The following is a 15,701-nucleotide window of genomic DNA, read 5'->3' on the forward strand; positions in this document are numbered from 1 at the left end:
ATCAACCGACTTTAAAAAGAAGGTGTTCACTGCAGTCGTATTTTTTTATCTTTGTTACCTCATAATTTCGACAGTTGTAAACGGATTTGGTAAATTCTTTTTCTATTTATTAGGATATACTAACAGATTGACGCTATAGAATTTTATGAAAATCAATTCAGTATTTTAGTTTTTAAATAGAAATAACTGTTTCTGTCACAGTTGAAGTCTGTTTCTTGTTGTGGGATGCAATCTTTAATTATTATTTACTAGCCATCTACTTGGACAGGATAGGACAGAAGGGAAAAAATGTTGGGACACTTGATACGACACGACGAACTTATGAACATTATAACAGAAAGTAAAATAGAAGGAAAGAGGGGAAGAGGGAGACCGAGGCATACTTACATCAGGCAGATCAAGGAAGGAGTTGGTGTCGTGCCGTATCAAGAGGTGAAGAGACTCTCTGAAAATCGTAGTGAGTGGCAAGAGCTCCACCGACAAGAGCGCAGCTCTTAAATAGGATAGATAGATAGATAGCTATCTACCTCGGCTTCGTACAAGTGTACTAATGAAGAGTATGAGACCAAATCTTCCCTTTACAATTTGACTATGTAATAAAATATAATTACTCCTCTCCATCTAAAGGTTGCCTGGAAGAGATCGCTTTTAGCGATAAGGTCGCTCATTGTTTTCTCATTGTGATTATTTCTTGTAATTGTTTATATTTATAATAAGTTTACTATTGTAATATTTTGGAGGAAACAATAAAGAGTGTCTATCTATCTATTTATCTAAAATGACAAGTAATTTCAACCGTAAAGCCAAGTAGGTGCTGATGTTCTGAAGTTATTTATTGTGCGAATATCATGGGCGAAACAGTATACTTTGTGATGTCCATGGTACTGCTCATGTCTTTAGGCGACGGTTTCCACTTTCCATCAGGTGGGCAGTCAGCTTGTTTGCGATTCTAAGTTGCATAAAAAAAAATCGGCCATTGATTTTTATTTACATAGTTATATTTAAATTGTACACTTGTTTTTAAGTAAAAAAAAATTAATTGACAGTTTTTGAGATTTCTACTTATATTTCTTATAATGCGCAGTAGAAGACTTTTTTCTTTTTTGATATATAAAGAAAAAAACTAAACAAGAGTCGAACTTACGTCCAAGTGTTGTATTTATGATCCCAACTTTTGGCATATTCTCTCTAATTTTAAATGACTCCGGCGGACATTATAAAAATCTAGGCTGTTTGATACTAAATTGTCGATGAGACACTTAGAGATATTTCTCGCCGAGTCCCGATTATTTCCGACTTAATAAAATGAGAGTAATGTTGTTAACCTACATCAAACGTTATAATTAGACATTAGTAGTTTTTGCCCGCGACTTTGTCCGCGTGACTAGAATATGTTTACTGACCAGGATAAAAAGTAGCCTATGTACATCTCCATTCCATATAGTACGTATATACTAAATTTCATAATGATTAGTTAAGCCGTTGCGGAGCTAAAAGGTAACAAACAAACTCACTTTCACATTTATAATATTAGTAATGAATATTGTTAAAAGTTTGCTGTGTGGTCCCGGCATAGAATGGGCCACTCCGTTTCATTTCCGTGGACGTCGTAAAACATTACCAAAGCCAAATTGCGGATGCTTTAAAAAAAAAGGGCGAACACAAAAGATTATGGAAAGGTCGCAGTGTCACAGGTTATTCTTTCTGAAAAAGCACGTCTTTCAATAACAATAATAACAGCGGTTGCTAATCCGCCTACCAAGCGTGACAACTACTGGCAAAATCCTCTATCTGGGAAGACTTATGTTCAGCAGAACACAGTTAATGGATGATATGCTATGGTATGTTATTGTCCAAAGTTTATTAACATAAGTACAACCGCGTGTGTTGGGGGGGGAGAGGGTTTGTTAGTAATGGAGACTAAGAATCCCATTGCTAGCAATATACCCAACCAGGTCGACCTCCTCGCGGTTCCCCCTGGAAACTATCATGGTTAATTCCTGATGAATTCATCATGATGGGCTAACTGATAACTGGTCTGTTTTCATTCTCATCTATCACCCTTCACTGGTGCTCCGCCAGCGTATCCCGTTAGCGCAGGCGGTTCTACCATACCATTTTCACCCTTCAAAAAAAAAAAAATCGCGTGTGTTGTAATATGCATTTAATGTACATTTCAAACTCTCTAAGTGAACATAAACTCTTATTGTGTGTCACGGATTTCTTCATTTTATGTCCGCCATAAATAACATTGTGATTACTTGCTCAGTGGGCCGTCATATTGTTTTTTTTTTACGTGAATTTATATAGCCTATGTGACATATATTTTTTTGCTATAATTCTATACGTAATTTATCAAAATCTATCAAGTAGTCACTTAATAATAAAATTGCATAAATACACAAAAGTTTATAAATTTTTGTTTTTTCCCTTATCGGTAATTTTTTTTTATACAACTTAGTATGGCAAACAATCTGACCGTCCACCTGATGGAAAGTGGTAACCGTCGCCTGTACACATGAGCAGTACCATGGACATAACAGAGTATACTGTTTCGCCCATGATATCCCCCATTCGTTGCCATTCCTGAGGACTCGGGTGTTATTCCTCTGTACCCTGTAAATTCACGCCATATCCCACCCTTCAAACCGAAACACAGCCATGCAAACACAACTGCTTTACGGTAGAAACACGAATGGGACAGAGGTACTCAAGCAATCGACTTTTGTACAAAGTCTCCCTCTTATATGTTTTACTTGCCACATGAAATATTAATAGGTACATGGTAAATTTTTCAATTCTGTTACAATTCTCGTATGGAATTGAAACGAAGTTAAAAATCGATAGCAAGTCATAAAATGAATATAAAGTGCTTTTTTTTATGGCATAAATAAAATCTTAATACGTTTTTCATAAGCATTTAATACGATTTTCACCTAGTACATAAGTAATTTTTTTTTAACATTTTTTTTCTCAATTACTCTATAATGTTTATGAAAAGATTGATGAATGTGGAAGAAGCGAAATAGGTTTGTTTGAATCGAAGCGTTTGGCGTTCCATTGTTTCTGCCTACCCTAATGGGAGACAGGAATGACAGATATGTATGTATGTATGTACTCTATAATTGATGAGTCAAAAACTTTCTTAGGCGGCGACTATGACTTCGTACAAGCAAACGCAGTGTAGTGCGACCTCTACTCGACAGAGTCAATAGATGCAGGCTCAGGACCGTTCCTTATTTATGACTGTTCAATCGAGGGGACCTTTAGCAGTGGACAATTAATGACTGTGATGATGATGATGATGATGATGACATCATCTAATGTGATTGATAGTGAACATTCCATATTTATATCAGTACAAGCAATTCTACTGCGTTGAATGTCCACATAATTTTGCATTAAACAATAAAATCTAAAATTCAAATACACTTGATCTTTACTCGATGATTTTTTTTTATATAAAAATAGACCGACTATCGCAGAGTGGCGTCATGCCAACCGTGTGTTCAGTACATTGTTTACCGTTGAGTAAGCATGTCGTGATTTTCTATACGTTACGGTCGCGAAGTTGCGTTACTTTCAACAGTTTTCCAAAACCGCGAGTGTATAAACAATTTTAATGCGTATTTATTTTATTCAACAGTTTAGTTGTTATGTTTAGAAACATTATTTGTATAGTATATATGTATTCAAATCTATTCAAATAGTTTGCCATTAATGATTGAGTTATTGCCAAATTAATAAGACGAAGTGACCCTAATTGCTATTCACAAGGACGGACGTAATTCTCCAGATAAATTCTCTATTAATTAACAACTGTATCTGTCCTATATCCTCTCGCCATTACATATGGGATAAGCAGAGGGAATACAATAGCACCCTGGTTTTCTTCCATATCTTCTATCTTTCCTTAATCGAATAATAATATTATTGTTATTGTAAGGTCTCTGAGTCTGTTGCAGTAACCTATAAAAAATTTTGTTTCTATTTTAAAAACTGACTTGTAGGTTTGATATTCTTTCTGACTAGTTGTTTATCGTGTCTTCGCCCGCGCAGAACTACTTTAAGTGTATTAATAACTTTTTAAAACGATCAAACTTTCATCCCAAATATTTGATTATGTGTTATGTCTTTTTCCTGTTCTTTTTTCAAACTACTTTGTTCCATATATAAATACCTTCTTTTTTTTTTGGTATATTTAAATTATTGCATTGTGATTTTTACATTTAGTCATTAGTAGTTTGTTAGGTGTCACAGATAATGCAAGTAAATAATTAGTTGGTCTATTTTATATCTTGTTGCTTTTATAAAAGGATTGTATTTAAAATATATCTAACACAACAGTCTAGTCTTATTAAAAAGCTTTATATTCATAGATAAGTTAGTCAAAGCAAATATTTTCGTATGTAGATGTAACAGTTTTATTATAATTATGACAAAGTGTTCTTCTAAAGTGTATATTAGTACCATGACACAAAATCCAGTGGTTCCTAAACTGTGCTAGTGACGTTGTGTTCTAAGAAATTGCAATATACAATATAATAATGAGTGAAAACGGCACAATTGCGGACAGGTTTACTTTACCAGCGCGCGCTGATGCCGTGGTGGAGCTATGGCGGGCCAAGATGGCGGAGGGGGTGCTGTCGCCCGCACACTTTCACGACCACTGGCGGGTCACCGTGCCCAGGATTTACTCACCACAGCCGAACAGGACCTGTTTGGGTAAGTCATTTCATCATTGTCAGATTATTACAGTCCATTGCTGTGGTATATTTTGTTCACGTACTGGCCACTAATAAAATTGTAAGTACTGGCCAGTAAAAATTTGTTCTATTTATTCTTTCTATGTCTATTAAATCAGTGTTCAACCAACTTGTTTGCGTATCACATGATGATAACGATGCTGGCCATAGACTTTACCTCTAGTCTTTATCAACCCTATATAATGGTTTAAATCGTAAGAAAAAATAAATAAATTTACTCTATAGTTTTTACTCTTAAACGGTTGAATCGATTTAGATGGAATTTACTATGGTAATATCTTGAAGCACTAAGGAAAGTATATGAGTAGATTATTTGTGGACTCAACCTCGTAATTGGATGAAATATGGTAAATGAAGTCTCGGATTATAATTAGCTATCTTCTTCTCTTTTAGATATACTCTTCTTACTTCTCCCTCTACTTCTCTACTATACTCTAACTACTTCCAAAATAAGGATTACAGTAAATAATTGAGTCGAGGTGATACAATTACTTTTTTCAATGGGTCTTTTGAATTACTAAAATAGAATAATAATAATTATACATTTCACGGATAAATCTTTTTAAATAATAATAAAACATTTTACTATGGTCGTGACAAAATAAGTCCCGTATAGTCCCGCCATAGAATGGGCCACCCCTTCCTACCCCGTGAGTGTCGTAAGAGGCGACTAAGGGAACTTAATAGTTGAGGGATGGGCAACGGCGTCTCTTTTAAAATATCTCCAAAGCGTAACTACGGTTGCTGATCTGCCTGCCAAGCGTGGCAACTACTGGCAAAATGCCCTCTAGGTGGAGGCTTATGTTCAGCAGTAGACAGCAAGCTGATATGATGATGATGATGATGATGATGTGACGAAACAAAGCTGTCACCGTGTTTCGCATAAGAGCACTCGGTTCCTCGTTCGCGTATTATCAGAGATGAAAGAGCATTAAATCCGCAATGTAACAGCTCTTTATAAAATTTTCAGATTGGTCGTTCGACGAGGACTTAGCTGTTCAGCTGTTGTTCCATCCTTTGGAGCAGTTCGTATGGAACACGAGCGCGGGCACGCTGCCGGCGGCGCCGCGGCGCTCCACGCTCTGCGGGAAGGTGTTCAAGCAGGGCGAGCCGGCTTACAGCTGCAGGGAATGCGGTTAGTAGCGCTGTTGTGTCTAAAATTTGGTAAGCTTGGTAGTATAGTGGCTTAACACATTGCGTCCCTGTTTGATAGTCGCGGGTTCGAACACCGCCCAATAAAAATATTTCTATTGGTCTGGGTGTTTTTCATATATAGGGTGGAGAGGACAGGTTGGTCAAAATAGAAACAGCTAATTCAGATGAATGTTCTGAATCAGATGGCAGATTATTTTACCACCGGAAATGCACCACAGCTATGTAATAAATCATGCTTAGTTTTGATTACATGGTTTTAAATAAAAAAAAAAAACAGGAAATTTTTTAAAATTTTCCGGAAAGAATTCCCATTGATTTTCGGTTCAGAATAATGGTCTGAATTCCCTGTTTCAGTTTTTGCCAACTTGTCTCTTACACCCTGTGTAATATGTATGTAGTCACAAAAAAAATATGTCTTTATCAGTTGTCCAGTACCCAAAGTATAAGTTCTCCTTAATTCGGAACTAGATGACGCTGTTAATAATAGTAGTAAACCTTCAAATGTTGACAGTTGCACGCACAATGCTGACGCGGTTAGCTTAGCGGAATTAAACAAAATATTTTTAATCAACTTACCCACTAAATGGACTTCCTCAAAATAAGATCTAGTTCAGTTAAAATTAGTTGATTGTATATGACTGCGGTTTCTAATCTGTCTGCCAAGCGTGGCAACTACTGGCAAAACCTCCCAAAGTGGAGACTTATGTTCAGCAGTGTACACTTAAAGGCTGATATGATGATGATGATGATATTACGATGACGGGAAAGTGATCGTTAGCAATTGAGTTTGACAACCTCATTGCTAGCATTATGCCCTATTAGGTTGATGAGGCGTGATTCCCCCCTGGAAACCATCGTGAACAAATCTTGTTGAATTCGTCACGATGGGCTAACTGACCTGCTTCACCCTCACCTGTTATCCTTCACTGGTGCGCGGTCGGTGTATACCGATAGCGCAGGTGGGGTTGCCATTCCATTATCACCCATTAAAAAAAAACATCAGAAGTAGTGCTACTGTAACAAATCGAGGTACTTGTATGTATACAGGTATGGACAACACATGCGTGCTGTGCGTGGAGTGCTTCAAGGTGTCCCCGCACCGTCACCACAAGTACAAAATGGGCCAGTCCGGCGGCGGCGGCTGCTGCGACTGCGGCGACACGGAGGCCTGGAAACGGGACCCGTTCTGTGAACGGCACGCTGTAAGTGTTTATCTATACCAGCCTTTCCCAAAGTCGGCGATAACGCCCCCTTGTGGGCGCTGCAGATCTAAAGGGGGGCCGTAAGAGCCCCAGAAAAAATGGGTCAGAATGGCAAACAAGCTGACGGCCCACCTGATAGAAAGTGGTAACTGTCGCCTATAGATATGAGCAGTACCATGGAAATAACAGAGTATATTGTTTCGCCCATGATACCCCCCATGCGTTGCCGTTCCTGAGGACTCAGGTGTTATTCCTCTGTACCCAGTAAATTCACGAAATATCCCACCCTTAAAACCGAGCCACAGCCATGCAAACACAACTGCTTCACGGTTGAAACACGTATGGGACAGAGGTATCCAAGCAATCGACTTTTGTACAAAGTCTCCCTCTGGTGGTTGTATATTTATAATTTCTTTTTATTCCTATCTCATTAAAAATAATAAATATTTCTTTTCCCTCCATATAAGTAAACTTTCAATATAATATATTTTTTTTTTTATAATAATTATGCCCTTTTACAACTATTGGTTTATGAGTCCAATCGCCAACCTGTCTCTTACACCCTGTATAATATTCCGCCATCAAACCGCATACCTACTACATATATAATATCATTATGTCTGTGCTTGCATGCACTTTTCTTGTATCGATAATGATAATTCTGCACATTCTTTTGTATATTTATAATTGTCATGCGAGGACTCATACGCAAGACAATGCGTCTCATTTTTCGCTGTCACATGTAAAGTATCCGATATACCCAAAGGTACAACCGACGTTCCATTATCTAGAATGTAATTTGATAGATCAATATTCATATTACTGTAGCTATGAACTAAGTAGATACATTTTTATTATTCTAATAATTAGGTTCCACAAAACAAAACTGACTTAAATTGTGGCAAAACCATTTATTGTAATTTAAAAACTAAAATATTTAGTTCATTTTGATAATATTACTATAAATCCAATCTATAATAACTTATAACTTTTAAATAAAAAAAAAAAAAAATTTTCAAATCGATTTACAACTGACGGAGTTGTGAGGTAACAAATATATGTATAAAAAAAATACAACCGAAATGAGAACCTTGTTTTGGAAGTTTGTTGAAAAATAATTATTTTATAAATAAAGGAATCTTTAACATATAAATATAAGTAAATTAATTGATTTATTATGGTTACCAGAGGGAGACTTTGTACAATCGTTTGCTTGAGTACCTCTGCCCCATTCGTGTTTCAACCGTAAAGCAGTTGTGTTTGCATGGCTGTGTTTCGGTTTGAAGGGTGGGATATGGCGTGAATTTACAGGGTACAGTGGAATAACACCTGAGTCCTCAGGAATGGCAACGTATAGGGGTATCATAGGCGAAACAGTATACTCTGTTATGTCCATAGTATTGCTCATGTGTACAGGCGACGGTTACCACTTTCCATCACGTGGACCGTCAGCTTGTTTGCCATTCTAAGTTGTATAAAAAAAATACTGTAGTAGCAAATATTAGACACGTCCTGAGGCTCTATATAAATATTAGAAACGTAAGGCTGCAAACCATTGCCTCTGCATTTGTTATGTAGGCTCCTTGGTATCTTAAATGTTCCGATTTGGACTCAAATGGTATTGTTGGCTCGAACGATATACTGTTTACAGTTATTGGCTAGTGATTACTTCCAATAAACAAGATGCGACCTTTAAACAAAAGACATACGTTTTAATATTCTTCTTTCGCAACCAACAACATACAAAATAGATATTCCTGTACTATATATAGACTGCGATTCGTTGGCAAGTATGCGTATGAGTCTACTGGGAACGGCTTATCCAGAACCAGGGGACTACAGGTATCTTAAACCGCGGGATATCGTCAAGGTAACACAAAGGATCTATGAAATGATGGTATAAGGCAGGGGGAAGCAAAAGATCCCAATGGGTCGACGTGCAACAGCTTAGCTGACCCCATATGCGAATATAAGGTATATAGACTGGATTCCACATAAATTTTATATATATTTTTACACTATTGAACTAAAATATAAGAACTATTTAATAAAATTACACTTACGAAATACACGAGTTATTATTATTTTATTTATGCTTTAATGACCACATTACAAAAAAAAAAAAATAGTCTAGTAAAAAAGGTGGACTTAATACTTATATAGTATTCTCTCCCAGTCAGCCTTTGACGAAAAAGAAAAGTAATTATGCGGTGAAGAATTATTCTTAATTATTTATTATTAATTAGCGGTCCGTCGCACGGGTGGACATTTTTAACATTTCCCTTTACTGCTCTGCTCCTATTGATCGTAGCGTGATGAAAAGTATACTATAACCTGCCCAGGAGTATGAAGAATAATTGTACCAAGTTTCGTTAAATTTCCGTCTAGTAGTTTTTGTTTCTATAACGAACATATAGACAGACAGACAGACACAATAATTTTACTGATTGCATTTTTGACATCAGTATCGATCACTAATCACCCCCTGATAGTTATTTTGGAAATATATTTCATATACAGAATTAACCTCTCTACAGATTTATTATAAGTATAGATAATAATCGGCAATAAACTGTCCACTGCTGGACACGGGTCTCCCTCATGTTTGCCATAGTTGCCACACTTAGCCTTTGATGATATTTTTAGAGAGACGCTATTATCTGTCCTTCGATCATTTAGTTCCCTTAGTCGCCTCTTATGACACTCACGTGACAGGACGTAATAATTAATTTCCGTTATTAAATTTAAAAAATATATATACACATACATATCTGTCACGCCTGTCTCCTATTAGGGTAGGCAGAAACAATGGAACGCCAAATGCTTCGATTCAAACAAACCTCTTTCGCTTCTTCCACACTCATCAATCTTTCCATACATGCTCGGCGGTTACGGGTACTTTTAATTTGGCCCTTCTTCAGCACGTCGCCTATTTGGTCGACATACGTCCGTCTAGGGCGGCCCCTACCGACATCTCCATTTATTCTTGCTCCATAAATCTCTTTCGTAATTCTTCTTTCATCCATCCTCTCCAAATGACCAAAATAATATATACGTAATTAATATTTTTACTCCTGTGTCCTAAAGGACAGGCTCAGCCTAAGTGTAGGAATCAATGTTAAACTTTGTACTTATGTAAACATACTTTGGTAATAAATACATTTTTACATATATTTTTTTTATATATTTTACAGAAAAACTCAGAAGAAGAAACGAATACCAACGTGAGTGCTGAGGTACTGGAGCGCATGAAGATCGTCGCGTCAGTTTGCCTCAATTACTGTTTAAGGCTGCTCACTAACGACCACACGCCGGGGCTGCCAAACGATCTAAGGTGATTTCTATTTTGTAGAATATGATTGGAAATATGTTTTTTTTTTTATATATATAGTTTTATCTTTTATATATTTATATAACATTTTAAGTATTTCTTTTTATTTTGTGTGTTTGCTTTTAATGAATTACTCAAGCTGTGCACATCATGTAATTGGATTATAACCTAGCCGAATCACAAATGTAATTATTACTTAAGTTTTTTATGGTTGTGATCTGTTTTATGTGCCAATAAAATAAAATAAATAAATAAATAAATTAGCAATAACATGGTCCGCCTGTGCCACATAGACACCCTAAACTATGCAGGTCTTGGGAGCTCCCTGTAGGTAGGTTGGTCTCTAGCTAGTAGACAGCGTTTGAAGGTTATGAGGGTTGTAAACGGTCAAGCGGCAATAGTCCAGTGTGTATAAATTAGGGGCGGGGGGGGGGGGATTGTTAATAATCGGGTCTTATTCACCTATTGCTAGCAATGTCAGGTCGACCTCCTGGCGGTTCCCCCTGAAAAACATCATGGTTACTTCTAATGGAATTCGTCACGTTGGGCTAACTGACCTGCTTTCATCATCAGCTATCATCTATCACTGGTGTCAAGCCAACGTACACCGATAGCGCAGACAGTACCATTCCATTATCACCGTTATTAAAACGGATGTATACTTGGTTGCTTAGAGGACAGAGAAAGAACTGATTTTTCTGCTTTCTTTCGAGCGGTAAAAGATGCACGCATGACTCGGAGCGCTTGATCGTGTGTGGAGTTCATTATAGCAATACCAAATTGTTGTAATTCAACATTAGTGTATATGTATCGAAATAATTTACTAGCCGCGTCTGCTGCGGTTGTGACGTAACTACGGTTATCAATCCGTGTGCCAAGCGTGGCAACTACTGGCAAAACTCCTTATAGGGAAGGCTTCTGTTCAGCAATGAATAGTTAACGGTTGGAATAAAATTACTTTTAAACTATTATAATTCAATCATAGCGCTTGTTGTTAATATTAATTGTGAATTTCTATCTTTCAGACTGAAGGACGCCGAACGAGACCTCCTTCAGATATTGGACCAGCCGGACTGTTATTGCACCGTCCTTTATAATGATGAGACACACACGTTCGAACAGGTTAGTACCCTAAGCATTGCAAGTGATAGGTTTTTTTTTTTAATGGATAATAATGGAATGGTAACCCCGCCTGCACTATCGGTACTCACCAGTGAAAGATGATAAATGAAGATGAAGCAGGTCAGTTAGCTCATCGTGACCAATTAACCAATGAATCAATCGCAAGTGATAGGTGCTTCCTATCTGGAGAGTGGTCAGAAGAACTACATTCCCTCATTCCTCCTTCTTTCCGATATCGCACCCTGAGAACGGGCCAGTATAACTATATCCATACAAGGTAGACTAGTCGTGCTCGCGTACAAGTTTGCGAACTCTTACGTGTACCGTACCGTAACAATGTAGACTAGCCTTTCCCGTGACGTGTTTCCTTCATCAGATAAATTTACTAACATTAGTTTTAAGAATATTGTTACTAATAAGTATTTAATGGACCAAGAAAGTCCGAAATAAAAATTATTATTATTATTATTAATATCTATATATTGGTCCAATAATGGATATATTAATTAGCGGTTATCCAATATATATTTACTATCGAAATAGGCACCCGCTCGAAACGAACATAGATATCCGACTGATATGGGCGATATCAAAGTGTATGGTGACCCTATTTCCCCTGTCAATTTCCAGTGAAATAGTATACTGTACAGATATTATCCATGCCTAGACATGTTTAGAAACTAATCCACAATATATTATATATATATATATATATATATTTTTTGTCTAGGTGATAACAACCCTGATCCGAGTGATGAAGTGCAACCACCGCGACTCAGTGGAGCTGGTCACGCTCATCGACCGCGAGGGTCGCGCGCTGGTCAAGTGCAACACGTTCCAAGTCTGCGACAAGCTCAAGAACGATATAGAGTCGTAAGTTCCACGCTGCTCATGTAAATGTTGTCCATTTTATTTTGTTATTTTTTAAGCTATTTTTTTTTATTTAGATTTTTTTCTGTTTTAGTGTCTATATTAGATAGATTGTTTCCTTCAAAAGATTACAGTAGTAAACTTAAAATTAACAAAAAAGAAAAAATCACAATTTTTTCTTTGTTTTTTTTTTTTTGTACAATGCCATCTAGTGGTAAAATTGTACTTGTAGTTTGAGAAATATAACATTGAGACGTTAAAATAAGATTTGTGAAATTAAGGTGTTTTTAAAAAAAAAATTCTATTTTAAGGATTGTATAGAATGAAAATAAAAAAAAAATAGAATATTATAAACCTCTCAGTGTAATGTAGTATGAGGCATTTTTTACAGCTTATTTTATATAGTAGTTGATATAAACTTATTCCGACGGAAGCGCCATTGTATTACAACGTAAATAAATTTCTTCTCTCCTTTAGTTTGTAGTAATAAAGAGGAAAAAAATCGCTTTTGGTCAGTTGACTTCCAACGATTGTTTTTATTTATTTTATTTTTATTTTAGAAACAAACAGTACAAATAACAGATAAAACATTACATAGTAAATAATTATTAATCAATAAAGTTTGCTGTTGTTTACGTTGTAACACGGTGGCGCTACTGCCCGTTACCTCTTATGCGTGAATTTCAGAAGTAGAGAAACTATAGAAATAGATTATTTCTAAACGGCGTATAAAGATAAAATTTACACTAGATTTCAAATTGGACTTACAGGAACGCAACTGTGAAAACTTCATCTTATTTTGTATAGTATTTTTTGCATGATGCCGAAACAAACTTACAGACAGATGGCCGATAGAAAAAAATTCTAAAAAGTATTGTATCGGCATCTATTGGTCTTATGAATAGTCCACATTAATTTTTCATACATATCTCTTGCTATGTACAGACAGTCTTGTAACAATTTTATTATACAGTGATTTTTTTAATGATAGTGAAAATGAATGAAGGTGATAATATAATGGTAACCCCTCTTGCTCTATTAGTATACGCTGGGGGGGGGGGGGGGGGGCATCATTGAGGGATACCCCGTCATGACGAATTCCACTAGAAATAATCATGATGGTTTCCAGGGGGAACCACGTGGAGGTCCACCTGATAGGGTGTATTTCTATATGCTACATGTGCTAGCAATGGGTCAGTTATACCCCATTACTAACAATTCTTCCCCCCCCCCCACCCCTAATAAGATGTGATTATATAGATGTCTAGTATGTATTATATATATCATATTGTGTTAATGATAAGTGTATGTGATACATATGCGGTGTGGTTTGTGGTTAACACGTGCGTATTGCTCAGTTGCACGGCGATGTTCGAAAGGTACACGTCGCGGCACGGGCCCAGCCTCAAGGTGCTCGTCATGCACGCCCACCTCATCGCGCACCAGACCTTCGCCATGAAGCTCCTGCACTGGTCAGTATATAATACAGTTCAGCTTAGTCTTAGTACGTAAAAATTCGGTATTCAATGTTTGCTCTTACTAGTCTCTCTAACTGTTCGACCGATTTTGAATTAGATAGATAATAATAATAATAATTTATTTATTTGCTGAAAAACACGGTATACAGATGTTAGTAATAAAATGTTAGGAACAGGCGAGTTTTGCCAAAACAATGGCATGCAAGAGGGAGACTTTGTACAAAAGTCGATTGCTTGGGTACCTCTGTCCCATTCGTGTTTCAACCGTGAAGCAGTAGTGTTTGCATGGCTGTGTTTCGGTTTAAAGGGTGGGATATGGCGTGAATTTACTGGGTACAGAGGAATAACACCTGAGTCCTCAGGAATGGCAACGCATGGGGGTATCATGGGCGAAACAGTATACTCTGTTATGTCCATGCTACTGCTCATGTCTATAGGCGACGGTTACCACTTTCCATCAGGTGGGCCGTCAGCTTGTTTGCCATTCTATGTTGTATTAAAAAAAATGCAAAATTTTAATATTTATAGTATTTTTTTTTTAATACTAATGACAAAATATTAGTGCTTATAAAGTGGAATTATTTTCTAATCTTGCAAGCCCTTAATTGAATAATAACACTTGTCCAAAAGCCGACGTAGGCGACGGTTACCACTTTCCATCGGGTGGGCCGTCAGCTTGTTTGTCATTCTAAGTTGTATAAAAAAAAAACCTGCACACGTAGAGATCTAACAACGAAAATATTTGAATTCAGAATGTGGAATAGTTTTTTTTGTTAGCATCGAACAGTTTTGCGCCTCGAAATTAATACTGGCAGTTTCAATCATAGTAAAAATAATATAGAACTGGCACGGGAGTCTATCAATTATAAAAATAATTGTAAAAATTCAAATTCAGAATCTTCGTGCCGAATTCACTAGAAATAATGAAGCGTGATGGTTACATGGTTTATCGTTAACTGGATAATTGAAATAATTTAAAATTGTGTTCTACAAAATAAAACTGATTTCAGTTGTGACAAAACTACTTATTTTGATTTAAAAATTAAACTGCTATACTGATTTTAATAAAATTTCTATGGGAAAAAATACAACCATTATATATTTACTGGTGACCCGATTGAAGACTTCAAGTCTTGTATTAAAATGTTATTGTCCAGGTTGCAAATCTTCGTGAGCCTGGAGCCGAGTCTCCGGCTGGCGACGAGTCAGGTGGCGCTGGGGGCGGAGGCGTGGGGCGTCAGCACGTCGTTACACGGCGGCGGCGTCACGGCCGCCGTCATGCAGAACGACTTCCGCATGTGGAAGGCAGCCAGGTCTGCTTGGCACCGCCTGCTCATAGCCACCACGCTCATGGACTACACCACCAAGCGGGAGATGGCTATATTGTTCACCAGGAATTATGGTCAGTATTATGGTTTTTAGCCACAACAGAACAGAATCAGTGTTTTGTAAAGTTGTGTCTCGATATATACTTTTCTTAATCGCAAGGGCCTCTTAACAATAAATACACATACGTTGCAGGCTCGATCCTAAAGGACTTCATCCGCGATGACCACGACCACACATTCTCGATCTCGTCGCTGTCGGTGCAGCTGTACACGACGCCCACGCTCGCGCACCACCTCATAGCGCGGCACGACGCGCTCTTCATCGTGCTCAACACGTTCATCAGCGAGTGTAACCGCCGCTGCAATAGCAAGGTCGGTACACCGCGTTATTATATAATACAACGAGAAATAGGTACAAGTACATTAGACACTAGTACATCGGATATTTG

The 15,701-nt window shown here is 37.2% G+C and overlaps 1 protein-coding gene across 2 annotated transcripts in view; it reads left to right on the top strand.

Moving 5' to 3' along the window:
• Positions 1-15,701, top strand: part of LOC113509954 (E3 ubiquitin-protein ligase UBR1) — a 46,159-nt gene that overhangs the window by 10,067 nt on the left and 20,391 nt on the right. The window contains exons 3-11 of one of the 2 annotated variants that reach the window (XM_052893947.1): positions 4,577-4,725; positions 5,737-5,901; positions 6,969-7,123; positions 10,318-10,457; positions 11,480-11,576; positions 12,307-12,449; positions 13,805-13,918; positions 15,082-15,326; positions 15,446-15,624. In XM_052893947.1, coding sequence (XP_052749907.1) covers positions 4,577-4,725; positions 5,737-5,901; positions 6,969-7,123; positions 10,318-10,457; positions 11,480-11,576; positions 12,307-12,449; positions 13,805-13,918; positions 15,082-15,326; positions 15,446-15,624 — 1,387 coding nt within the window. The remainder of the gene's footprint in view (positions 1-4,576; positions 4,726-5,736; positions 5,902-6,968; positions 7,124-10,317; positions 10,458-11,479; positions 11,577-12,306; positions 12,450-13,804; positions 13,919-15,081; positions 15,327-15,445; positions 15,625-15,701) is intronic. The other variant, XM_052893949.1, reaches the window with a different exon arrangement.

The sequence above is a fragment of the Galleria mellonella genome, unplaced genomic scaffold (assembly GCF_026898425.1).
Source record: "Galleria mellonella isolate WM207_F2 unplaced genomic scaffold, CSIRO_AGI_GalMel_v1 utg184, whole genome shotgun sequence".
NCBI classification, from domain to species: Eukaryota; Metazoa; Arthropoda; class Insecta; order Lepidoptera; family Pyralidae; genus Galleria; species Galleria mellonella.